Source organism: Peromyscus maniculatus, chromosome 18 (genome assembly GCF_049852395.1).
Source record: "Peromyscus maniculatus bairdii isolate BWxNUB_F1_BW_parent chromosome 18, HU_Pman_BW_mat_3.1, whole genome shotgun sequence".
In the NCBI taxonomy this organism is placed as follows: Eukaryota; Metazoa; Chordata; class Mammalia; order Rodentia; family Cricetidae; genus Peromyscus; species Peromyscus maniculatus.
The window spans coordinates 19,773,817-19,801,591 of NC_134869.1; the positions used below are offsets into that span (position 1 = coordinate 19,773,817).

At 44.9% G+C, this 27,775-nt stretch overlaps 1 protein-coding gene across 5 annotated transcripts in view; it reads left to right on the forward strand.

The window, feature by feature from the left end:
- Tmcc3 (transmembrane and coiled-coil domain family 3) overlaps positions 1–27,775 on the forward strand; it is a 286,150-nt gene that overhangs the window by 179,671 nt on the left and 78,704 nt on the right. The window contains exon 3 of one of the 5 annotated variants that reach the window (XM_076554638.1): positions 12,287–12,337. The exons of the other annotated variants lie outside the window; for them this stretch is intronic. Coding sequence (XP_076410753.1) covers positions 12,287–12,337 — 51 coding nt within the window. The remainder of the gene's footprint in view (positions 1–12,286; positions 12,338–27,775) is intronic. 5 annotated transcript variants of the gene reach the window in all.

Genomic DNA, 27,775 nt, shown 5'->3' on the forward strand with positions numbered 1-27,775 from the left:
CAGCTTCAGACACGACAGCTATTTCTGCAGTAGATTCTCCTTGATTGCACATCACTCCGACCACAGTCGTTTGGAAAAGCAGCCTCAGGGTTTGCCAGGAATATTAGGAGCCAGGCTCCTGGGTCCTAGAGTGGGCAGCACCGTGTTAAGATACTGCCCTGTTTTAAAGGAAATCTTTCCAAGCCAACTAGGAGAAGGGACATCGCAGTAACTTATCAGTTTCATCAGCAACTGAAGGAGTAAAGGGAGGTTTCAAATTAGCTCTAGAATAAGTTACAGGAAACAAGTATACCGTGCCCATTGCTGCGGAACCCAGGGATTGAGCCTAATATGTGCATGCATTTCAGAAAAGGAAGAGGTAGGTTTGGAGAAGTAGAAAGGGGGTTCGTAGTTGTTGATGCTGGAAACAAACCTGGTGGATAAAACAAAACCAAGCAGTTTCTGGTCATTTTTTTTTAAGTGTGGTTCACAGAGCACAAACAACAAGGATCACCCATGGTGTCCTTTCTTACTTCTTTTCCTCCCCTCCCCTCCCTGTGCTTTTTAAAACAGAGTCTGTAGCTCTGACTGTCATGGAATTCACAATGTCGCCAAGGCTGGGTTTGGACTCGCAGAGATCCCCCTGCCTCTGCCTCCCTAGGGCTGGGATTAAAGGCGTGCACCACCACGCCTGGCTCTTTGGTAAATCACAGCCCCATGTGACAAATCCCAAGTACCTGCATCTGATAACACACAACTCGTTCATCCTTCTTTTCACTGACGTTTGAAAATCGTCACTGTGGTGGCTGCTGGGAATTGGCTAGGGTCTTAAGTGACAAGGGACCTTCAGGGTGTTAACACGAGGCAAAGGACAACTTCTGTCCTGAGATGCTCGGAAAACCCTAGATGTTGCTAAGTTCACGTGACTCTCAAGTTGTGGCGTCCTCTCTTGGGTTTGCACCTGCTCATTCTCATGAGATGTTTGTGCCTGTTATGGTTTGTTTCTCTGTTGCTGTGATAAAAAAAAAAAAAAACCACTGACCCAAACCAGCTTGGGGAAGAAAGGGCTTATTCAGTTTACACTTCCCCGTCATGAAGGGAAGTCAGGCCAGGAACTCCAGGCAACAAGCTGGAGGCAGGAACGGAAGCAGAGGCCGTGGAAGAGTCTTGTTTACTGGCTTGTTCTCCACACGGCTCACTTGCTTTTTTTTATAGAACCCAGGGCCGCACATGCCCAGGAGTTGTACCTCTCACGATGACCTGAGCCCTCCCACATCAACCGTTAGTCGAGAAAATGCCGCCATAGACTTGCGCGGAGGCCCCTCTGATGGAGGGAGGCATTTTCTCCGCTGAGGTTCCATTTTCCCAGTTGACTTCAGCTTGTGTCAAATTGACAAAAGAACAGCACTGTGCCTATGTTCACGTTAGCTCTAAAGAGCAGAATGAAGGGTGCTGACTCCCGAGTTTCCCTAAAGAGGAGTGCACATGAAAAACTTGCTCCCATGAGCTCTAAGCTGTGACTAACAGCCGATCTCTGCTAATGGGATCAGTAATCAGCAAGAGTTGGCTTTTACCTGGTGTTCTTCCAATGCTCTCTACTGGCATGGTCCCATTCTGTTCTCCTAGTCACCTCAGGACGCCTGGGGGCTGACAGGATCTCCATTTCACACGGGAGACTGAGAGGCATTGTTATGCAACTTGTCCCAGGTCACAAATGTGGAGCAGAGTTGAGGCTCAGGCAGTCCAGGTGTATTTCACTTTAAAGTCCGCCTTAGCCTTCGTACCATGTCTCAGTCTCTCAATTAGAATTTGTTCTCCACAAGATTGAAATCAAAGCCCCCAAACCAATGGCTGGAGCAAACCCAAGCTCCTGGAAAGAGGCCCAGGTCTTGCCACCCCGTAAGATCTAGCAGCTGTTCCAAGTCAGGCTTCTATGGCTCAGGTACTGGCCGCCTAAATCCAGAAACAGACGTGTTTACATTTTTCAGGCTCATTTCATGGGGTTACAGGCCTGCACTACCTCGCTTGGATCTTTGTTCTCAGATCCATGATGCTGTAAGGGCAATTTTATTGCCACCCTGCCTTGGAAGTCCTTTTGCTGGGTAAAGCAGAGAGAATGAACATGCCTGGAAGAATCAGCCACGGCACCCTGTCTGTAAATACACAGAACCACACCAACACACTTTTGCTCAAATTCAGGCAGCCAATTCAGGCCAGTCTGTGAACTAGTTTAACGGGGTATTAAAGGATATATAGGCTCAGAAATCCGTAGAGCAGATGGGGATACATGATTTAACCCTTGCCATATAAGGCAACTGCCTGGCCCAAACCCACTTCCTGTATTTACCTTTATCTGGCCTCAATTTTCCCAGCGTGGAGGGGCCTCCAGGAAGGGGCCAGGTAAGGATCATCACAGTCATCCAGAACGAAGTCACCCAGGCTGGGAACAGAAGAGTCACAAATGGAATGGTGCCCCGGGGTGGGAGGTGGGGTGGGAGGACGAACACACACAACACAACAGACATGACACTACCATGTTGCTTTAGTTGGCTTCAGTGCCCAAATCTGAGTTTGACTGGAGCCTCGTAGGAGTCCCATAGGCCTTTCAATGCGGGTTTCAGTGTGACTGGGGAAGCCCAGGACCCTAAGTGTAGGATGAGGTAGGGAACGGGAAGAGGAAAACAGCCAGTCTCCTGTAGAGGGATAAGTGAGGATACCCCAAGAGGTATGCGAAATAGAGGGTTTTCTCTGTTACCTGCTTGGAAATAGGATCGATACACTCCCACTCAGAGGTCCGAGTCCAGAATGTTATGTAACTGAACCGCCTGCTGCATTTGGTCTCTGTGACACTTCATCCATCCCCTCCACCCCCATTCAACATTTCCCAAAGTCTATAATGAACAGTGATCGCTGAAGGACAAGACTGGGCTGTTTTAAAATTAAAAGGGGTTAAAAGAGCCAAGTCTTAATGGTTCCTTCCTGACTTTGTCTCCCTAGCTAGAGAAAGCCGTATCTGTGTTTCCACGCCAAATGGACAGTTAGTTAGGGAACCAGGTCCGGGCCGCAGCCCTGTGTGTGTTTGCCTCAGTGAGGCCCAACGTGGACAGTAGATGAAGGAGGGTCTTGAAGCTTGGCTGGCCTGGGATGAGACTGGCAGTACTGGGTTTGCTTTGCTTAGTGAAGGCATGGACCAGAAACGCTTGTGGGGCAGGACTTGGGCGTAGAATTGGTTCACTGCCAGATCCAGCACAAATTGGAAGTGTATCACCATTTGAGTATTTTTCAGAGGGCAGATGTGGCCCGGGGCTTAGGCCTGGATTAACCTGATTTCCAGTACATCTGCTTCAGCAGCACCAGCTGTAATAAGGAAAGTTAAATACGCTGCTCTTGTAAACATACGATTTCTTTTAGACAAAATCTTACTTTGTAATCTAGGCTGTCGGTGAATGCCTGCTCCTGTTTAAGCCCCTCCATGCTGGAATGACAGGTGTATATACATATTTGAGGCTTTGGCGTTGTTAAGCTAGGGTTGAGCCCTTTTTATAATCTTGAATCAATTGTTGAGCATCTGTGTAGCTATTCAAGACCCTTCCAGGCTGTGCATTGTATCACGAAAGTCTTCTGACACTACCTCCAGTCACAGCCAATACTTGAAGTACCTTGCATCTATATAAACCAGTTCAGCTTGCACAGTAACATCTGAATCTTCCCAGAGCCAAGAGAGATGAGATGACTGTTATCCATAAGGGATGCTGGCACAAAGGTAGGTTAACTCTACAAGGTGGCAAAACCAAGCAGCCAGCTACCGTGGGCCTCTGTGAGTGGGCCTCTTTACTACATCGCTGTCTGTTTTGAGCTATGCTTTATAGCCCAGACTAGCCTGAAACTCATAACTCTCCTGCCTCAGCCTCCGCAGTGCTGGGATTTATAAGCTTGTGTGACGACACCTGGCTTTTGATTCATTTTGTGAAGCCCAGATTTCTCAGTTTCACACAAACAGGTTGTCTTTTATTTCTTGCTATGTTGACCCAGTTACATCCCTTCCTGTAGATTTAGCCATCTTCCAGGATGTAGAGAGCAAATTCTATACATAACCAAGATCTTAAAAACAAAAGTTCTAAGCAAAATCCATATTTCTTTGAAATGGGGAAGCAAGAAAGATGAATATCCTCTCTGTGCCGAGTGCTCACCTAAGGCAAAGACATCTAAAAGGTCGGGTTTCAAAAGTCAGATCATTTTTGTCGTCACATAAAATAGACCCTTTGTTAGACACCTTCCCTTGCTCCTCCTCAGACCTGCTCCCTCCAGCTTCCTCCTCTCCCACTTCGTGCCCAGCAGCTGTGGAAAGAGGGGACATTTCCTCACCTCCTTGTTTTTCGCTCTTCTCCAACCTGGGAGTTTGGAATATGGTCACCCATGGTCCCCGTGAGAGTAGCAAGTGGGTGAACAGTTTTTAAAGACTGATTTTCATTTCTTAAAATTGTATGTATGCATGTGGGCATGTGTGCGCTTGAACGTGGGTGTATGTGAGTGCAGGTGCCTATGAGAACCACAAGTGTCCCATCTTCTGGAGCTACCTGACGTGGGTGCCGGGGATCGGATTCAGGTCCTGTGCAGAAGCAGTACGCACTCTGAATCACTGAGCCCTCTCTCCGGCCCCAGAAACAGTTTTTAGACGCGCTTCGCTCTTTCTCTCTTTAGCAAGATTTTGTACACATTGGAAAGTATTTCTAAATTATTTACAAAGTGGGATTAGTGCCTTCCTCATAGGATGGTGGGACGGTCTCAATGAGGTGGTTTGTAGGAGGCAGAAAGCACAGTACTGGCTGTGGTGATGGGCAGAAGACATGCTAGCCCCACTTTTTACAAACACCTACTACACCTTTGGTTCCAGGACACGGTGTTTTCCTCTTGTGTCTTATTCTACTTCTCCATTTCCTTTGCCATACTGCTATCATGAAATATTTAAACACAGAGGAGGACAGTGGGGGCAGGGACTAAATGAGAACAAAGTATAATGATGTGTAGAGATGAACATGTCACAATAACATTCACTACTTTGTATGTTGACCTAAAGGAATTAATTTTAAAATGAATTTTAAAAAAAAGAAGAAATGTTTAAAAATTTTTTATCCCACAAGTATATTAGCATGTCATGCCAGAAAATGTTCTTGGCTCTAAGAATATAAAAATAAGCACAATTAGAATTAATCTGTTGGCTTCATTTGTGGGTTTGAAATTTAGATAATCGCTGTATAGATATCCCAGATGATTATATATATATATAGCAGAGCCCCTTACCCATGGGAATTTGTTCCAGTATGCTTCTGGATTCCTGACACTGCAAATAATGCTGAACTCTGTGGACTCTGCCTATACGTATATACCTGTGGTAAGGCTCAATTTATAAATCAGGGGCAGTAAGAGATTAACAACAATTACCATAACACTAGAATTATATCGAAACACTGTGATAAAATTGATAAAAAAAATTACCATCATTATCGCTCTTGTGCTTGGGGGGGCATTATTCAATAAAATAAGGGTTACTTGATAAGAACAGTCTATGGATGAGACAATTACCAAGTGATTAACAGGCAAGTCGCATATACAGAATGGTTGCGATGAACAGAGAGACCGTTTGTGTGTTTGGCTGGCGGGGCGGGATGGTGCGAAGATTTTACCACTTTAAGAGTGGCGCACAGTTTAAAACTTACAAACGGGCTATGGTTAGCTGTGAGAAACTGAAATTGATGAAAGTGAGACCACAGGTAGATGGTGTCTGCCATACACACCATTTATATACCGCATGTAATACATGTCACAACATAAACTATTGCATGTTTCCAATTTACACAATTATTGTGTTTGTATTATATATTGTAGAAATGTGTATTTATAATAATATGTACCCTGTGGCAAAATATAGAGCATACAAGATGTTATTAGATTTTAGAAAGCAGGGGAGGGGGTGGGGGTAGATGAGGGTAACTTAGAATCCAACCATAAGAGAGGCGTCACCAATTGGCTGTGATATTTAACGAAAGACCAATGGAAATGAGGGGGTAATTCATGTCAGACACCTAGAAGCTGATTCACCCGGACAAGACCCTGAAGGTGTGGGAGCACAGAACCCCTTCTCTGCATCCCTGCATCTGCCCCACTTTTCATCTTGTTCCATGTCGTAGTTGGGTCTTGGAATAGCCTATACGTTTCCGTAACTCACAAACTAAATCCCTTGTTCCTGTGTCTCTCTTGGCCACCAGCCTTACTTGTCTGCTTCCGACCACATACACATGCGTGTGTACCCATGTGGCCACACATGCCCACGCTCCTCCCCCTCACCGGACCCCCACCCCACCCCCACCCCGCCGTGGATCCTCTAGGACCCACCTTTCAGTAGACGGCACCAAACCAGCGTTTGGGTGTCTCTTTTAACACCTCATATCCATGGAGTCGCCAAGTTGTGTCTGGCCACAGCCTGTCATAGGTGCCTCCCGCAGCCCTCTGCCTGAGCCGCCCCACCCTCACTTCCGGCCTCTGCCCCAGCCTCTCTGCCTTTCCCTGATGCAGCTCGGGTTCCTCATGATCTTCTGCACAAAGGAGAACTGTGTGGGGCCAGCGGAAAGAAAGCCTAAAGATGTGCTTTGCTCCCGGTTGGGCAGCCTTGTCTGTTGCTTAAAAAAAATGGGGGGTGGGGGGTGGGCACTTGAGAGCATCTGAATGGTGTGCTTTGGGGTTGCAGGGCCAGCGTGGAGAAGTAGCCAAAGACAGCTGGCGTTCTGCCAGCATTTACAGCCAGAGCACTACCCCCCCCCCCAACAAAGAACGCCCCTCCCTCCCACGAAGCAAATTCCAGCATCCCTTGGTCACAGAAAACCCTGCTGCTCTCTGGTTGCGGGTAGTAGTTTCCTCTGGACATCCTGCTTCTCGGAGCACCACAGATCACTACCCGGATGGGAGCTTCATCAGTTGGAAAGGAAGAGGACTGGGTGTAGAACATAGGTGTGCCTGCTTCTTTATTTCTACCAGACAGAAAACTAACGGGTTATCTATTTCTACCCCAACCACAGCCACAACGGACGATGGCAGTCTGACAGAGCAGTCCTTTGCGTAGAACCTCTCAGGGCATTCTAGTGGCCTTGGCCGTGTCACGCTCTGTAGGTACCCTCACTGGCCTGGCTGCTGGGCTCTCTGGCACTCTGTTTCTCCCAGCCTCACCCCCTGACCCTTTCCAGCTACACTAGGCATGTGCCCTCCCGCCCCGTTATCTTTCTCTGTCTCTTCCACATGGACTTATAAACTATTCTCCTCTTAGACCGTGACTGAAATGTCTCGTTATCACATACCGCACGCCTCGGAGTGTTCTTTGTTGCTATAACAAAATGCCTGATGCTAAAGTAGTATATAATGAAAAGAAAATGGGAGCTGGAGAGACAGCTAAGCAGTTGAGAGCCTTTGCTGCTCCTGCAGAGAACCAGAGTTGGGTCCCCAGCACCCACACGGCAGCTTGCAACTCTCTGTAACACCAGTTCCAGGGGATCTGATGCCCCCTTATGACCTTCATAGGTACCAGGTGCACATGTGGTACACATACCTACATTTAGGCAAAACGTCATGCACTCAAAATAAAATTGTTATGTGCTAAGAAAATTGTAAAAAGGAAAGACAGCTTATCTGGGTTGTGAAGTTAGCGGGTAGCTGGAAAGTCTAAATCACAAAGTACCTGCTTTGGCAAGGGTTTCTGGGTGGCGTCACAATATGACAGATGCATCCCATGGGAAGAGAAGTATGGACAGAGTTTGGCCCATTCATTTATAACACTCTGATCTCATGGGAATTAACCCGGTCCTAGAGACCAGCATTAACAACATGACCCAGTCTCCTCTTACTAAGCTTATCTCGTCACTTTGCAATACTGTCACACTGGAGACCAGTCTTCTAGAGCATGAGCCTTCAGTAGACAGCTTAGATCTAAACCACAGCATTGGGAAGCCCTTCCCGACTCCTAAATCTAGTTAGCTCTCCCTATCTTGTGCCCAGCTCACACTCTTTATTTTCTCCCCAAGTTCAGTTGACCCCTGCAGCTGTTTGGTGGATAATCCTGGCCAATGCTGGTCAGCCAGCTTCGCTGATGGTCTCACCAAGCGCTGCATCCTGACTGCATGCAGACAGAGGACGCCTTCAGTCATCAGCGTTTGGTCGCTTGGTTCGGGTTTTGATGCAAATATCCAGGTGTTTCATAAGTGCTTACAAGATGAAGAGTGAAAATACTGTTCTCATTGGTTGGGTGACCCATTTGATGATGAGCAGGCAAACAGGCAGTAGTTGTCCGGACTGGAAAAATATTAGACATCTAAACAGCGTTGTGAGATAAGAGGATGAGAGTGATGACGTGGTCTCCTGACCAGATATTGGTCCTGTTTGTAGCCTTCTCTTACGTGGTCCTGTTCAGTAAAGCACTAATGTTATAAGCCATTAGGTACATGGCAAACAGGGTTTCTTACAGCACAGTCATGTGTACTGAGCTCTCCCTGAATGGGAACAGCCTGGGTGAAAACCTGCAAGTCTAAAATTCATTCCCTGCTCTGAGGTTGCTATCTGAAGCTGCAAAGACATTCTGTGGAGTCCGTTGAGGTAGTCCCTGGATATTCTGTGCCTTTATAATCATGTCCACACAATGAAGGACACATTTGCAGTTTCCCCGGGGGGGGGGGGGGTGTGCTCTCGACCTTGCCAAGTTTCTTCCTTTTGAATCATGGGGCTCCTCTGCTTCAGGAAATGCGTATTTCTCCCGGGGTACAGAAGCGATCTGCTAGGATGCTGAAGGAAGTAGGTGTAGCTTACCGAATATACCCTTGGCACCTGAGAGAGGTTATCTGAGATCACAAAAGAAGAATAAGAGGCTCTGCCAGCTTCTAAATTGCCCAACTACGGCAAGATTTCTGTGCCTGACTTTTGTGTTCTCTTAAAAAAAAAAAAGCAGTACCACTGCCTAATTACGGACATAATGACATAAAAAACAAAGGAAGCTCAATGCTTTTCCAATTTCCATTCTGGTGAGGGTGACCCAAGCCTGTCTTAGATTTTTCTCACCGATTCAAAAGAAAATTGAGCATTATTAAGGGAAAACAGCTTTAATCTTAGACTCTGAAACTGTTCATTAAATGTGAGTGGGGCTTGGAGTCTCCTGATGGGTGTTGCCTGCTGCCTTTTGAAAACTATTGTTATTCACTCCACTGGCTGCTTGGAATAGGCGCGATGCTGGCCCTTTAAACTACTTCTGTGTCCGTGGTAATAGGTCAGACTCGTGCCTAAACCCCCATGCAATTCAGACTTACCGGATGGGGGGCTTGGGGGTGACCTTTGTGTCCACAGCACCTTGGGTCAGTGTGTGTGAAATGTGAGGTCTCATTCACTCTGTGGTCCACCGTCTTTAATGGTGGTAGATAAGTAAGTTCCCCAACTGTCTCAGGCACACTGTGTCTTCCGCCGGCCAAGGAAAACAGTTTCGAGTTCGCAGGACCACAGAAATCAGGAACTAGTGCTCGGATGTTTCTCAACCAAGACGTCGAGTTCTATGAAACGGCGATAAGATTCTGGGAATCTGTCTCAGTGTGCTCATGTGTTTGTGACATGTTACCTTGTTTTTTGGTTGGTTTTTTTTTTGTTTTGTTTTGTTTTTTGGTATGCATTTCTACTTTTGCCCGGCAGGGCATGTCGTGCAATCAAAGGCCTTGCTATCTAATGTCAGACGGTCTTTACTCTGAATGCGTCAGCGTCAGCAGCTGATTCTGCCACCTTTAGGGGATCTCCGTGAGCTTTGGAGTGGGAGAAATACATAAGCTGTACTCAGAACAGTGTTTGTTCAGGTCAGGTAAGCGCAAGAGTAGAGGTTATGTTTTCACTTGAAGATTGCTTTCAGGGGGAAAGAGGCAGAAGTTGGTGGAATTCTCATCCCCCGTGGGGTCAGGCAGCTAGGATTCCATTGGCTCTCACACCCAGTTACCTATTCATTCATACCTTCGTAATTAAATGCCAGTTGTGCCACCAAGACAGAAAGCAGGAGCAATTCAGTTTGAATATTAGGAAATAAGCCAGGGATTTTCAAGAAGCTATCGGGTCTAATTTTGTATAATGCTGTTATGAATATCACTTTTGAACATAATAACATAACTTGGTTTTATGTGTTTTCTTAGATAGTATGGGGGGAATTGAAAAGGGTTGGTCTATAGTCACTCAGCAAAGATGGACAAGTTTGGGGCTGGACAGATGGTTCAACAGTTAAGAGCACTTGCTTCTCTTACAGAGAACTCAGGTTTGATTTCCAGCACCCACATGGTGGTTCACAACCATCCATAACTCCAGTTCTAGGGGGATCTGGTACCCTCTTAGGGGCATACCAAGCATGCACTTGGTACACATACATACATCTAGGCAAAACACACGTACAATAAAATGAACAAATCTGTTTTTTTTTTTTTAAATGTTTAAACGGGCAAGATTATTAACCCCAATCAGCCTTTCCCTCAATTGTGATAAGAGGGCTTGGTGCAAGTTTGCATTTGTGACGGTACATAGCCTAACTGGCTACCTAGCCATGTCCACAATAACAGCATCGTCTCCACCCTCCTACCTCCTCCCCAAGTTCTGCCACTTGGTAGCATCTTTTTGCATATCTGGCCCTCGGTTTCTCCATGTTAAAAAAAAAAAAAAGGTACACTGTCCACATCATTCATTCTAGAAAGTTCTGTAAGTCGAGACTTTAAAAAGTATGATTAAGTAAATAAGGGGAGGAAAGATGGCCCAGCAGTTAAGACAGCTTCTTGCCCTTCTGGGAGACCCCATTTTGGTTGCTAATGGTGGCTCACAACTGCCTGTAACTCCAGATCTAGGAAATCCAACATGTTCTGGTCTCCTCAGGCACCAGCACACATGTGGCATTCACCTACACAGACACACACACACACACACACACACACACACACACACACACACACACTCACATGAATAAAAAATAAATCTTAAAAAAGATACAAGCAAATAATTTTTTCTAACCTGGGAAAGGAAATGAGAACCAAACTTATAATTATAATTATATTTGATATGTAAATTGACGGCTCACCCCCAACCATAAGCTGGGCCTGTTTGTTATGCTATCAATAAACTATTCCGAGAACAAGTTAATTAGGAAATCCAGAGAGCATTACAGTTTCTTGCATTGTCTTAAAAGAGCAATAACATTCAATATCCTGCCGTTTTGAAATGAGTGCATGGAAGGATGTAAATATTTATTGGACTCGGAGTGGCTCCGAGAGACACTCTGCTCTGTCTGTCAGTGGGCGGCGACAATATCTATGGATCATTGTTTGCATGAAGCATTTAATAATCCCATCTGTTGGAGATGCATTTTTGGAGGTACTCTGAAACTGCTATAAACTACCTAGAATTGGCAGGAAAGCAATCCGGGAGCGATGCAGACTCTGAAGCAGACTGAGAAATCCAATATAAATCAATATGTAATTATAAAATTCCATCTTTGGCCACGGTTCCTTAAATATATTTATTTAGGCACGATACAGAGTAGCACCCGAGCCTGGGATTGTCACATTCTCTAACTGAGATGTGGGTCTTGGGAGAGGAGGGAAGACACCATTCATTCAGCCTGAAAAACCTACAGCAAGTGTAAGGATGCCGCCGGCCCGCCAGTGGCTGCCTCCCTGTCTCCTGTGATTCTGCACTCACATTTATCTCCCAAGTCCTGTCAGGAAGATTATATTTCACTTCCAAAGAAATGATCTTATAAAAACCTGATGTTTCTTTTCTTCCTTCTTCCCTCCTCCACGCCGGCATCCTGCCCTGCCTCTCCTCTGCAGCAGCTTTGCTGTGGAGTTCGTTTTCTCACTTTTCACTTGAGCGGGAATCTCTCCCTGAGTGGACTTCATCCTTCAGCAATCCATCCGCTGGCTTCCCCTGTCCCCACCTCCCCAGCTCCGCGGCTCACACTCTCTCTGCCCTGTCCACTCTACAGGGGTGTTTGATGTAGGGGGAGGGCGCCCTGAGAACTGTAGCTCATACCTAGGGATTCAGCTGGAGCTGTCAGAGATACTTAATGCATCATTACCTCTCCAGCTATCTCTTTTGGGGTGAGATTCTTTATGTAACTGTCTTTATGTAAAACGAGATGGAGTGATTGCGAGAACGCCTAATCAAAAGGAAACGTTTGCGACTTAAGAAATCAGGGTTTTATTTCCCTGGGGCTGTGGAGGTTCCTGAAGGTTTAGGGCTCCTTCTTTTTCACCTCCAGGCTGCCACTGTTCCTCATCTTACAGCGTGGCTGGTTACATACACCTGCTGGGTAAGTCATCGCCAAAGTGCTGTTACTCACTGAGTTGTGTCGTCCCAATATTCCCACTTTCAAAGCCACGACTTGAAACGCAACTGCATTCGGAGTTAGGGTCCCTACAGAGGTAATTAAGTTAGAACAGACCAGTTCATCTAAGCATACCTAAATCGGCTCTGACTGCTCTTCTTCTAAGAGGGGAAGTTAAGCACAGTGAGACACCAGGCTACCACCGTGTGTATGGAGGAACAGCCATGTGAGGGCAGACAATACACTTCTGCGGTGTGAGCCTGCCAGTCTGGGGCTCACACAGACGGCTGCCCACAGCAGTATTACCCACAGCAGTGTCAACAGAGGTCTATGTCATGAGACCCACATAGGACCAGTCAGGGGGACACGAGGCAGGAATTCTAGGAAACGGGAAAAACCACACCCATGCAGAAAGTGAATTAACAGAGCTGTGACGTGAAACATGTGTGACCACGTGGTTCCAGTCTTTTCCCAACAGAAGAAGAAATGCCGCCGTAGGCATGGCATGCAGAAAGGTATCACACTGTAAGGCATCCAGAGACGCCTGTCACCACACTGAGGATGCTAAATGCTCCGAGTAGCTGGCCTATGGGGTTCTGCTAGAGGTGTGGTAAACGGAGATAGTTCTGAGTGCGGCTCGGACTTGTCAGACGCTATTCATGAAGCGACAGTTTCAGCTTCTTGCAGTTAGCTGAAAAAAAAAAAATCTGAAATGCTTGGTGCATTTGTTGAGTCTGTCCATGTATTTGGTGGCCTCTACCTCAGCTGTAAATCTGTGACCCTTACAAAGACACATATCACTTAGTCTCTCTTCAGTATGTTGCAAAAGAAACAAGTCAGGGTTTATAGACCCAGTTGCATAGGCATCTTTCAGGTAAGGTCTTTAAAGTACACAGCTTCTGTTTCTTTTTATTTCTGTTGACTTAGTCCTGTTTATGTCTATTGTTGGGTAGGAATAAAGGGTGGTCAATATATAATTATGTATAATATAATCCAGTTGGAATGACAGTGGATTCTCCATAATAGAAAGGCGGGTGTACACCTTGGGTTTTGACTTTGATTTCATTTTCAGCGGTCTACTGTGTTCTCCAACTTTCTTTATGATTTGCTGATTGTTTCCCTCCCCCATCGATCATAATGTGCTTCCAGATTAGCACGGGACCCCTGTGAGCTGTGTCCTCATTGGTCCAAATCCCCATTCCTGGTCGTGTGACCTTCATTATTGTTTCTGATAAAGCATCCAGCCATCTGATAAGGACAGTGCAGCCTGCCAGCTTCTATTCATCATGCTCCCCACCCGCCCCAGTTGTCTTTTTCTTCCACTGAAGTTTAAAATAAGCTTGTCAGCTTTTAGGAAAAGCCTCTTTGACAGAGTTCTATTTTATCTATTGACTGATTTAGGGGAAAGTGCCATCTGCTTTATAATGCTTCTTTCCTTCCCTGAGTACAGAATACCTCAATATTAGTTTTAGGCTTTCTTTTATAGAAAAAAAAATAAATGTTTAAAACACATCAGTATACACAGTATTCAAATCCTCAAACATTTAGAGAAGGATTTCCACCACAAGAAGTGTACTGGGAATGGACAGTTTTTAAAATGTGTGAGTCCTCTGGCTCAAAAAAAAAAAAAAGTAATCTAGCAGAAGGAAATTCGGTAGATATGTACACTGTTTAATATGAACTAGGCCATGGCAAATAGTTTATATAGAATGTGCTTTCTGGGACATGTCTCTGTTTTTTTTCTATTGCTGTCATGAAATGCCTGACAAATCAGTGTAAGGGATGAGGAAGGTCCTTTGAGCTCACAATTCTAGCTTATAGTCCGTGATGACAAGGATGTCACAGGGCAGGAGTTTGTACCCACAGTCAAGAGTGGAGAGCAATGCATGTCTGCACATCAGTGCTTAGCTTACTCCCCTCTGCACTTCACAGAGTCTGGGTTCCCTGCACAGGGGATGGCTCCACCCACAGTGGGCGGAGCTTCCCACCTCATTTCATGTAGTGAAGATAACGCCATAGACAGTCCCAGAGGTCTATCCCCGAGGAGATTGTCACTAACCATCACAAGAAGGGATATTCGTTTTAGCCTGAATCACTTGGGGTAAAGAAGTATGGATGTTAATAACTTTAACATGCTTATGACTCTAAACTATTTCATATTTTATATGAGGTGTAGAGAACACTGGTCAATTATGTTTCCATATTTCGATAGGTAACTCAGAGCGGAATTTGCTGTTTATTTTGTTGCGTAGTCCTATGAAAATGAAATTATCCCAAATGAAAAATCCAGCATGTTCCAAAATCTGAAACTTCTCAAATAGCGTACAACACTGCAAGTGAGAAATCCCACACCTGACATTACATGACAGGGCACAATCAGAATGCGGATGTATTAAAAACATTGCTCAAAATCAACCTCCAGGCTATGTGGTGAATTTCATGTTTAGACTTGGAAGGTATCTCATTTTGCCCGTGCAAGCATTCTAAAATTTCAGCAATTAAAAATGCACAGTGTAAAATCTTCTGATTATGAGCCTTTTGGATAAGGAATATTGAACCTGTATTAATGATATTTTATATTCATTTTTGGTAGTGCCCTTCAGGGTGTAAATTAAATAAAATTTAAACTCAACTTTCATTCACAGTAGGCACATCTCACATGCTCTATGGCCTCGTGGGACTCATCTATTCTACTGGGCATCAGAGCTTTGGACAATAATTGGTTATATAATTAATCTTGTTATCTGAATGACAGAAATATTCAAACATTATACTTTGAGTAGATGATCCTGAACCTGAATTTGGTGGACTATATAAATGCCAACTGGTAATCTGTATTTTAATGAGCTGGATCTAAAACATTCTGATATTTTTGGATTGCAGTGTGATTCCATTTACCAAACGATCCCATGGAAACAATGAGGACTGGAGAAAGCCTTATCTCAGCAGCACACTGTCCAGAAAATAGTTCTGTAGTCTGTAATCTGTGTCAAGAGGCTTCAGGGAAATTTATAGATTTCTGCTTTTTTGAGAGGAGCAGAAATTCAAAAATCAAGCTACCTACTTTAAGTGGTATCTTCATGGATCTCTCACTTATTTCTTCTTTTATTACCTCCAAGGGTCATTTTTGGGGAACGGAAAAGAATGTTGTTGTTGAGTTCAACTCTAGCTATGTTTTGCATTTCTGATAATTTCCGACAGTTCCCTCCTATGTGTGTTGTGGGCACACATGTGATCCAGGGCGTTTGGCTATGCAGTGCCCCAAATCTTGTATGCGGTTTAGCATTTCTCTCCTCTTGTGAAAGACATTGCTTTTACTGGGAAGAAAATCAATGGTCTGTCAGAAATATTAACTGGGTGTGCATGAGCCACAGCTGATCTGCAAAGAAACTGTGAGAAATAACAGAGCCATGGAATACCCTTCAAAACTGACAGCGAGGTGGGAGCACTTGGAAATACTTGCACAGAAGTGGATCTCCAATCCCAATGTCATGGGAGAGTTGACTTCTCATTTTGTGAAATCAGAAATGCTGAACCAAAAAACCTAAAAGTGCTTAGAAATATCAGAAAAGACATAGAAGAAGCCTTCAGATGAAGGCTAAAATCAAAATCACGTCATCTTGACTGTTTTAAAGCCCTAATCAGATTTTTTCCCTCAAAGGAAAAACAGAAAACAAAAGTTTAGCATATTAAAATATTCCTCCTGAAGTTTTTGTGCATAGTGGATATGCATTAAACACCTTGAGAGAAGCATGGAAAAGTGGGTAGACAGAGACAGGTCTCACCCGTGCAGATTTACTGACCTGTAGGGTGGCCTGCTCCCTGTGGAAACTCTCATCACCATAGACCGACAGTTCTCCTGGTAGGGAAACTGAGGCTTGTAAAAGTGAAACAAGTCATCCAAGCGCAGACACCTTTGAGAGCTTTGGAGTCACTTGACCTGCGATCCTCATACTTTTGTCATCCTTGGTGGACACCTTTGGTCAAATCTGCTCTGAGACCCCAGTGGTGGCTCAGTAAGATGGGACAATAATTGTACCTCCCTCCCTCCTTGACTGTGGCCACTGGGAACATCTGGATGTGTGCATCCTATTGGTGTCGGCCCTCTAGGAGGACACCAGGGAGGGAAGCTGCCAGATATGAGAATCCAGGGTGCTGTGGTCATGACCAGCACCAAAGGTCCTAATACTGTTCAGATTTTATCGGTCTGGAAGGATTATCCTGCCGGGTGGTTATTAAGTTTATAACATCATTCTGCCAATGTTTCCTTACACAATTGCACATCCTTCCTAAATATAATCTGCACTGGACACACTATAGTTTACACGGCTATTTTGTAATTTATATAAGCACCCCTTATTTCTCCATAAATAATAAATCTTAGAATCACCCCAACCTTTCAGAATGATAAAAACGAGTGGATGAACTTGGGTATAATTTTTTTTTTCTGTAGTGTCTTATTCTGGGACAAATTCCCAGGCATGGAATTATTTGATAAATGTGTACAGGGGAAAGAAATTTTCTGTGTGTGGGAGTCGTGGCTTGTGGTGGAAGGGAACTGAAGAGAGTCAGGGAGGGGGAAGTTTGCCTTCCTCATTTCTGTCAGTTTGTGGGCTCTGAAGTGACAGCAACAGCGTGGGCAGAGGTGAAGGGTCAGACGTTGGCTAGGGTCCAGACCCAGGGGCTGTGGTCTTCTTCCTGGTTCCCTGACAGTTCTGAAGATGAGGTTCTGCACTGACAGGAACCCTCCTTCATAGACTTGCCAGGGTTGCAGCATAAATCCTGGTGCTCTCACTGGAAGGAGCAGAGGTGTCGCGTGGAGACAGGCTTTGGGCGTGGTGTGTTCCGTGATTTATATATGCCATCTCATCTTCATCAGCAGTGTGCGGAGGGAGAGTTGTCACCTCAGCTTACGGTGCTGGGACCAAAGCTTTATAGTCAGTGAGCAGCGACAGCGAGACTGGGATCCAGGCTGAGTGTCTCCAGTAGCCAATCCCGGCTCCTGGAAAGATCAGTTACATACCAATGCCTGGGTGGTTAAGGAACAGATGTTGACAGAATTCAGGGAAGACTGGGATGGGCCAGGATGGAGGCAGACAGGGAGGGCTCCACGGGGCTCCTTATAGCCCACCCTCCTTATCTTCCAACAGGAGCTGGTAGAGCCCAAAGTGAGATCCCTGGCTGGCACTGTGTTCCTGGCACCTCACTACTGTGTCCTTCAGATCCAGTGTGGGGTTTATGAAAAAGCCTTCTCCTGGGTAGAGAACGTAGTCAACCAGCCATCCCCAGAGAGCTGCTGTCTCTGTGGCCGTGGGAAGTGGGAAGCCAGTGTCTCAGCCACAGCTGCACATGTAACAGGATGGAACGTTCTGTGCCCGGTGCAAAGAAAAGCATTGTTCATCTGTTTTCATAACATGGTCGTGAACTTCTAGGAAAGTGCAGTCGGAGATAGCCAAGAGTCAGACGCCATGACCAGACAGCTGAACGCTTCGCTTCTAAAATGTCAGGGTCACAGAGGTGAGAAGTGGGTGTGCTCACTTTGTAAATAACCTGTGTGTATGTGATCTAAAACAAAAGTGCAGACCAAGGTCAGGGCCCCAAAGCAGTGAAGGCACAGAGAGCTTAGAGTCTCGTCTATTCAGCCCTGTAATATACAATCTTACTGAACAATTGGATTTGTAAGGTCCTGTGAATCAACTCTAAGCTTAACACCCAAAGCAGGACTTAATTATCGATTATTTATATGACAAAAGCTTTATAGGGTTACTGCTTTGGGCCAGGTCTTGTGCACGGCACTGGTGACTTGGGGCACTGCCTCTGGCTCTCAGGTTGTTGATAACTGGCCCAGGCTGTGACGCAGCGTACAGTGTGGCCGGACAGAGATGCTCCTGGTTACGTTAATGAACACCACACACCACCTCTCCTCTGCCCTGAGGATCTACACCAGGCCCGCTCCTCTGCTGTGGCAAGGGGGCAGGACATACAGAACTTTGTCTTCTGGGGGGCCAACAGCTCCAGAAAAGGATCCATATATCACAGCCCCCACCATGCTGTACCCCTTCTTCCCCACATGTGGAGTTTTTCCTGGGGCAGAGGAAGGTCACAATTGCATCTAACTTTTAGTTCAACTCTTTATTGTAAGGTTACTATAGGTTCAGATGCAGCTGTAAGGAATGATATTGGAATATCACAGGTACCCTTTTTCTACCTTGCCCCATAGTAGTATCTTGTAAAACTTTAGTATGAATAAAAGAGCATAGTAATATAATATATTAGTGTAATCCACTATCTGTTCAGATTTTCCAAATTTACTTACAGTCTGACTCGACTTACAATGAGATTATATCCCCCTTATGGTAAGAAGAAAGTATTTTAAGTCAAAACTGTGTTTACAATCAAATATCGCAGTGTATGGTGAAGTGCGGGCGTGATCTGAGAGTGTGGCTTACGTGGCAGTGTGGCTTATGTGGCAGTGTGGCTCTGCCTCTGCCTAGCATTGCAAGAGAGTGTTGAACTGTTAACTGCTAGCTCAGGAAAAGATGAAAATTCAAAGCAGATCGGGGCCAACGAGATGGCTCGCTGGATAAAGGTGCTTGCTGCCAGGCCTGACAACCTGCATCTGACCCCCAAAATCCACATGATGGAAAGAGAGAACGGACTCCATCCGGCAAGTTATCGCCTGCCCTCCACACCCACACATGTGGCATATGCTTCCCCCGCACAAAAGGAATAAATGAATGTTTTTAAAAATTCAAGGCACTGTTTCTACTGCATGCACATTGCTTTTATGTCTTTGTGAAGTGGAAAAATCGTAAGTGAAGCCATCATAAATTGGGACCATCGGTACATGTCACTGTGTGTGCAACTTAGTTCTGAGTTATTTCATTACCTGCGTAATTCTACTCATCACCACTCTTAAGAGTCAGAATGGTTCCATCACTATGGGAGCCCTCGTGTGGCCCTTGAGTAACCATACCCATCACTGGCCTACGACCATCCTTTCAGGTCCTAGCCACTGGCACCTACTCATCTTCATATCTATAATTTTATCACCTCAAGGATGCTATACAGACAGACCTATGGTGTATGTAGCCTCTGGGGATGGGCTCTTTTCACTGCGAATTTTCTTGGGGACTCATCCAAGCTGTTGCGTAGAAGTAGTTTGCTCTCCTTTATTGTCTAGTGTGTTCCATCATATGGATGTTTATTCACCCATTTGGACACCTGAGCTGCTTCTGGTTTATGTTGTTATCAATAAACCTGCCATGAGTATTTGTGGGTCAGTATCTGTATAAACATGTTTTCTTTTCTCTGGGATCAATGCCCAGGATGTAATTGCTAGGTCAGATGGTTTTGCAGATTTTAGCTTTATCAAACCTACACTACTTGGGCTGGTGGTATAAACTTGTAATCCTACTAAGGATTTTGAGGCAAGGAGGCTCATAAGTGGAGGATCATAAGTTCAAGGTCAGCCTGGGCAACTTGATAATAACTTGTTTCAAAAAATGTTTTTAGAAAGAGGGCTGGAGACACACCTCAGTGGTGGAGTAGTTCCTAGCCCATGTGAGATCCTCTGTTCAACCCCCGGTACCACAAACAAAAGAAAGCAAGCAGAACATCTGGCAAACTGCTGTTTAGAGAGGTCAAGCCACTTTCCGTTCTTATCAGTGATGTGTGGGTTGCCTGGTTTCTCCACATCTGCACCAGCATTCCCTGTCTATAGTTCTTATTTTAGCCATCTGGTCAACCTATAGTGACATCTCCTTGTGGTTTTAATTTGCATTGCCCTTAGAGCTAATGATGTCAAACTTAATGTCACGTTCATTTTCCATTCTTGTAGCCTCTTCAGTGAAATGTCCTTCACATCTTTCACCTCTTCTTAGTTGGATTGTTAATTTGCTTATGGTTTTGCTTTGATAATTCTTCTTTTTAAATTACCAGCTCTTCTTCTTCGAACCAACTTTATGGTTAGTGCTATTGTTACTTTGATGATGTGAGCTGCCTTGTTTATCATATTCATTCGTATGTGTGGCAAAAGGCACACTGAGCATTGAGTTGGGGGCTGCAAAAGAGGATTTATTTTTCTTTTCTTTCTTTCTTTCTTTTTTTTTTTTGTTTTTGTTTTTGTTTTTCCAGACAGGGTTTCTCTGTGTAGCTCTGACTGTCCTGGAACTCTGTAGACCAGGCTGGCCTCGAACTCACAGAGATCTGCCTGCCTCTGCCTCCCGAGTGCTGGGATTAAAGGCATGCACCCCCACAGCCCGGTTGGGAATTCTTTATTTCCTAACATTTTTAGATATTTATTTTATCTATAGAGGAGTGTTTTGTTCCATGTTTGTATGTGCATCAGAAGGTGTCGGATCCCCTGAAACAGAAGGTTGTGAACCACAAGGTGGGTGCTGGGACCTGAACTCAGGTCCTCTAGAAAGAGCAACAAGTTCTCTTCCTCACTGGGCCATCTCCAGCCCCTATTTAAAACAAACAAACAAACAAACTTTATTTTGTTTTGTTTTCAGACAGGGTCTCACTATGTGGCCCTGGCTGTCCAGGAACTGACTATGTAAACCAGGCTGGACTCAAACTCACAGAAATCCTCCTGTTTCTGCCTCCCAAGTACTGGGATTAAAGACATGCACCACCACACCCAGATCTTTGGGGGAATTCTTCATTCTCATCCTTGTTAGATCCATGGTTCTGTTAATATTTTTTCCATCTTTTCATCTTCACAAGGCCGTTCACAAAGCACCAGTTTCAGACTCTGATGAGGTAAAATGCATTTTTGTTCTTGTTAACATAGCCTCAGGTCTGCACGCAGGCAGAAGTTGGAGCAGAGCTCCAGAACCTGTGAGGGCTGCCTGTAGACTCTCCTTTGATAGTAATGGCTCTTGGGAATCTGCAACACGAAATCATTGTGTTTGCTTTAACAAGCACTGGGAATATTGGGAGGCGAGTCTCTAGCCTGCTGAGTTCGTTTCAGTCTTCCTGCTTTGCTGTGTGTGTTTCCTTTTGTTATCTGCTATTCCACTTGATGTTGCCAAGTGGAAGTTGTGGGCTTCTGTGCCAGATCATTGCTGATTGCAAATAAATGCCGGAAATTGTTTCCTTATAGTCATATGGAATATGCTATATCAGAAACTAACTGTAAGAGTGATCCTTTGCAGTTGGCAATAAACCAGGTAGTTAAAATTGGAGGTTATTGCTTGTAATAGGCCAGGCAAGTTTGGGGCCCCAAAAAAACATTTTCAAATTTTCCTATCAGCTATATATAGGAACACAATGTATTTGCTTTGAGCTATTTGAATAAACTTCTAAAATCTGAGTTATTCTTCCTTTTGCTCTCTCTATCTCTTAACCTTAAGGAGGACAAGCTCTGGTTTTAGTTTGATAAATCTCTTCCCCAAAGGGGATACTTTCTGTATACTTTAATTAAAGTGGGAGATGAAAAGGAGTAACATTTTCCTTCATAAGAGGCTTGCTTTTTCTCTAACAAATCAGACCTCAGGTACTGCAAGACTGAGACAGTCTGAGAGGTATGAATCATGAGAAGACCGTATCCTTTCTTGATCCTACCTCTGTGTCCAGAACGTGACAACCTTGGCCCCTCATAGTGAGTCTTGGGGAGAGGAGCCTGTCTCCTCAGACTAGATAGGATGCCCCTTCATGATATCCTTCTCCTTTTACACTCCAAAGATCAATAACAGTGCCTGTCACACACAACAAAGGTGCTCAACAAAATAATTAGAAATTCGGAACTTCAGTAACTACTTGGTATCTTGCAATTAATAACATTCTTTGTTCAGATAATTTTGTTTTCTCATCCTTCTGAGGATCTTTTTGCTTATTCCTTGGTTGTTTCTTAAAACCCTGCTGTCTATAAAATAAGTAGATACTGAAAAACTGTCGGATTCATCCATCCATCTGTCATCCATCCATCCATCCATCCATCCATCCATCCACCCACCCACCCACCCACCCACCCATCCATCCATCCATCCATCCATCCATCCACCCACCCACCCACTCACCCACCCATCCATCCATCCATCCATCCATCCATCCATCCATCCACCCACCCACCCACCCACTAAGCATGTCTTGAATACTGTGTTAAGAACTGTCAGGAGTAGACACACTTATCTAGAAGAAGGCATAGTCTTTTCCATCTGGTAAACTAGAACTTGAGGAGGGGAATAGAAGTCATCTCCTGAAATATTTAAATAATATAAGACACTGTAGCTTTCACAATTCACATCAGTACATGCAATAATTAAACCGGTCATGGGAGGCCACCTCATACAGGCCACCCGCAAAAGCCCCAGCAATGGAGTAGCCTGAGACTACTCCATGTCCCTACCTGTGTTCTCTGTCCGCGTGTCCTCCACCCACAGATCTTGCTTTCTCTCAAACAGATGCCCTTCTCTCCTTCTTTCTGCCCACACTCAACACTGAAGGCTGTATTGTTCAGGATTCTTTAGGTTCTATGAGGCAGGGACCTAAGCAAAAAGAGGAGCGCACTGCTCCGCAATTCTGGAAAGAAGGTCTAGGCATGGCTAGGGCGGTGAAGCCACTGTCAGGATGGCCACCAGCAGCCTCTTACCCACCTGTCTGAACAGACCACTTCTGGCTGGCCAGCTGGATGTGATGGCGGTGTTTACACCAGCTCCCGATAAGGTCTTGGGAGATTTGGCAGCTTGGATTTGGATCTCTTGGAACCTAGTCACCATGTAAAGGAATCTAACCAGCCTCATGCAGAGAGGCCGTTGTTGTAAGAGACTGTAAGGAAGTAAAGCATTTAATTATATATATATGAATGTAAAAACTGGGATAGGGGTTTGGCCAGCCCTCGCTTCCCCCCACACTCACCTGATGCAGATGGAGCTACCTCGAACCCTCTAGTCCCAGCAATGCCACAGGGAACTGAGAAAAGCCACCTCCCCAGGAGGGCTGGCCAAACTGCACTTGTGAACCAATGAAAGGCAGTTATCATCTTGGACCAGTCCTTCCAGAGCAGTTTGTCACCCGGCAGAAGGGGATGGAAAAGGCAGCCTCTGGTGCTCCAACAAGCCAATGAGGAGCCTTCTTCCAGGCCCTGGCTCTCCTTGTTCAGGGAGGGTGCCTTGTGTCTGTGAAGTAGCAAGAACGTTCATCATGGCAACAGCTTATACTTACCCAGTTTGGCCATATCCACTGAAGGTGAGTTTCTCCCCGCCTCCCTAGGGCCAGCCAGTCTCATGGGTGACTCTGATTGGTTTGTGGCTAAGTCATGTGACCCTATGGAGCCTGCCTCACCTAAACCATTCCTCTCCTTAGGTGCTGGTATTGCCTCCAAAGGAAGGGATGGTCTATTTTCTCTTTGGGTCTTTCCCCCCACCCAGAGGGAAGCCAGATGGTGATGAATACCACTTGTTTTCTTTCTTTCCTCTTTCTTTTTTTCCTGGGGAGCTTGCTATTGTGCTATCTAATTTATATATTTAAAAATAAATATTTTGTATGAGTGCCCAGCAGAACAGCTCGTGGGCAACTGGCTTATGAAATAAACCTAAAGGATCTTAGTAAATAAATAAATAAATAAATAAATAAATAAATAAATAAATAAATAAATAACATGTTATCTCGACTGAGATGTGAGTGAGCCAGATAGTTTTGTTTTTGTTTTTCAAGACAGGGTTTCTCCGTGTAATTTTGGAGCCTGTCCTGGATCTCAATCTGTAGACCAGGCTGGCCTCAAACTCACAGAGATCTGCCTGGCTCTGCCTCCTGAGTGCTGGGATTAAAGGCATCCACTGCCACCACCCAGCTAAGCCAGATAGTTTTGATTCATCTTTCTCAGTAAGAGTCAACATTCCATCACGGACCTCTGAGGAACACCAACCTGGACATAGAAATCAAAATTAGATGCCTGCTAGAGCACAGACCAAGACCCCTCTGTGGCTTGTCACAGTATACTGGACTCTCTAAATGCACACACACACACACACACACACACACACACACACATACACACACACACACACACACACACACACACACACACACACACACACAGAGCCTACATACATACTTCCTATAGTTCTAAGTAGCTGGGGGGACAAGTCCAGGATCAGATGGCAGATGGAGATGAGGAGAAAACCCACAGATGATCCGTTAGGTTTTTTAGAAGGATCTTTGAAAGATTAGGTTGGCATGATGACTTACAATAAGTTGACAGTAATGGACCATCAGTCAAGCTTTATTATCTGCAAAGTGTGACTAAGGCGTATTGGAGAAGGCACTAGTGACTTGAATTCCAAGCTTAGGGATAAAACTGTCACTTTTTTTTTTTTTGAGAGGGTCTTTCTGCATAGCTCTGACTGTCCTGGATCTCACTCCATAGACCAAGCTGGCCTCAAACTCACAGAGATCCACCTGCCTCTGCCTCCTGAGTGCTGGGATTAAAGGTGTGCATCACAATGCCTGGCTACTGCCCTTAAATTTTTAATATTGAAAGTGTGTGTGTGTGTGTGTGTGTGTGTGTGTGTGTGTGTGTGTATACAGATAGTCACTTGTTGGAGAAAGTAGAGTGTTATACCACCTCTTTGTCTCCCCATCAGGAACTACCCTGAAAGTTAGATTTACATTGTTGGTGTGTTTCTCAATGATTTTCATGGAATAACTTTGTTTTCTTAAAGAAATAAGTTGTTTGTTTCCCTATACTTTAATTTTTAGTATTTTTAATCTCTGTACATTGAACACAGAATGCTTGCAGGATTCTGTGCCTTGCTTTTTTGTTTCCCAGGATTGTTTGTGAAATTCACCCAAATTGTGTTTTGTTTTTGTTTTTTTTTTTTTAAAGCAGGGGTTTGGTTTGTGATTCATGTCCTCTCTTTACTATTGCTTTTCATAGATGGAAGCATGTTTTTCATGCTGTTAAATATTTATGGTTTATGCTTTTAGGAACCTACTTTTTATGACTTGAGATAAAAATGATCTCCAATTGTCTTTTGAGGGACTGAAGTTTTTTCCTTTGTCTTTAAAAAATAATTTTACATTTATTTATTTGTGTGTGTGTGTGTGTGTGTGTGTGTGTGTGTGTTTCTTTCTGTGAAGAGACACCATGACTACAGCAACTCTTTTTTTTTTTTTTTTTTAAAGGTTTTTCGAGACAGGGTTTCTCTGTGTAGCTTTGGAGACTGTCCTGGAACTCACACTGTAGACCAGGCTGGCCTCGAACTCACACAGATCCACCTGCCTCTGCCTCCTGAGTGCTGGCATTAAAGACATGCGCCACCAAGTCTGCTGTGTGGCAACTCTTAGAAAGGAAAACATTTAATGGAGGCAGGCATACAGGTTCCGAGGTTTAGTCCTTTATCTTCATGCAGGCAGACATGGTGCTGGAGAAGGAGCTGAGAGTTCTGCATCTTGACCTGCAGGCAGTAACTGTGTCTACACTGGGCAGACTTGACCATATGAGACCTCAAAGCCCCGCTTCACAGTGACACGCTTCCTCCAGCATCGCCACACCTACTCCAACAAGGCCACACCCACTCCAACAAGGCCACACCTACTCCAACAAGGCCACACCTCCTAATAGTGCCACTCCCTATGGGCCAAGCATTCAAACACAGGCGTCTATGGGTGCCATACCCATTCAAACCACCGCGGCGTGATGGACACACCGTTGCCAAGGTGCACAGTGTGAGGGCCAGAGGACAGCTTTTGAGAAACGGTTCTCTCCGTCCACCATGTGGGTTCCAGGCATTGAATTCTGACCATCAGGCTTGTTGATAAGTGTTTATTCTCCAAGCCTCATGTTTTTGTTTTGATTTGGTTTTTGTTGCTGTTTTTTTTTTTTTATCTTGCCTAGCACTGATTTTTTGTGTATGTTGTGAGGGTGTGTGTGTGTCTGTCTTTTCCTCTTTTGTGAAAGGCAAATCATGCCACACAATGTCTTCAAGAATTTCCAAATCTTTTGTCTTCATCTGGGTGAAACTCCAAGTTGTGAAAGTGGCCCGGAAGCCCCTGGAGGATCTCATCCTCTCAGACAGCCCCCTCCCACCTCATCTCCGATGCTTCTGAGGGAACGTGGTCCTCCTTGCTCTTCCTTGAAACCCCACTCAGATGTACGACTCTTGACTGGTTTGTTGTCTGTGTCAATTTCTAAATTCCTACATATCTTAGTCAGGGTTCCATCGCTGTGAAGAGACACACTGACCATGGCTTATAAAACTCCTAAAAGACTTAATTGGGGCTGGCTTACAGTTTCAGAGTTTTAGTCCATCGTCATCACGGCAGGAAGCATGGCGGCATGCAGGCAGACATGGTGCGGGAGAAGTACCTGAGAGTTCTATGTCCAGATCCACAGGCAGCAGGGAGAGAGAGACACTGGGCTTGGAATGGACTTGAGAAACCTCAAAGCCCACCCCCAGTGACGCACTTCCTCTAAGAAGACCACACCCCCTAATTATTTCAAATAGCGCCACTCCCTGGGGGCCAAGCCTTCCAATCTATGAGCCTATAGGCCATTCTCATTCAAACCACCATACTGTGTTAGTGTCTCCCTCACTGCCCAAGTCTCTGCTCAAATACTGGCCTATCACAGAATCTTCTCTGGACATCGTAACTAAAATTCTCTCTCTCTCACACACACACACCTCTCTATTTTATACTTGGAAGAATTTACCTGAAAATCTCTCTGGGCCTGGTGTAGGGGTGTGAGTGAGTGTATGTGAATATGTGTGTAAGTTTTTTTAAATGTCTCTAGGTTTCTGATTCTTCTTAAGTTTTAAGAATTTACTTTACTTTTTGCATAGTTAATATGTGACCACGGAACACACATTTAAGATGTGTTTATAATAAAAAAATGAACAAACAAAACCCACCTGTCTTCTAGCTACCCAGGCCTCTGCTGACTTCAGTTCCTTGGTCAGTTATTTCTGCAGTTCTTGTTTATCTTGTCAGAAATAAGACGTGTGTGTGTGTGTGTGTGTGTGTGTGTGTGTGTGTGTGTACCTTTATTCACAGATACATAACTGCATTTTTTTTTTTATGAATGGTAGAACACCATATATTATTCTGCACCTGGCTTTTTTCCCACTTAACTAGAAAGGATCCTATGGTTGGGGTCATCACGTGAGTTAGACTTGCCAATGACTCTGCCAGGTGGACATGCCTTGGTTACTTGCTCTCTTTGTGAATGACACACATGGTCGAGCCCCGTCCCTTACCTATCGTTCATCAATGCTTTCCCTGACTCTGCTGGGTGGACATGCCTTGGTTACTTGCTCTCTTTGTGAATGACACACATGGTCGAGCCTGTCCCTTACCTATCGTTCAGTTCATCAATGCTTTCCCAGGGCAACCAGACTTCCATCCTGCTCCTGGTTCAGGAACTCCAGCAGCTTGCCAGACACCCACAGAACGAAGCTGAACTCCTTCATGTTGAAA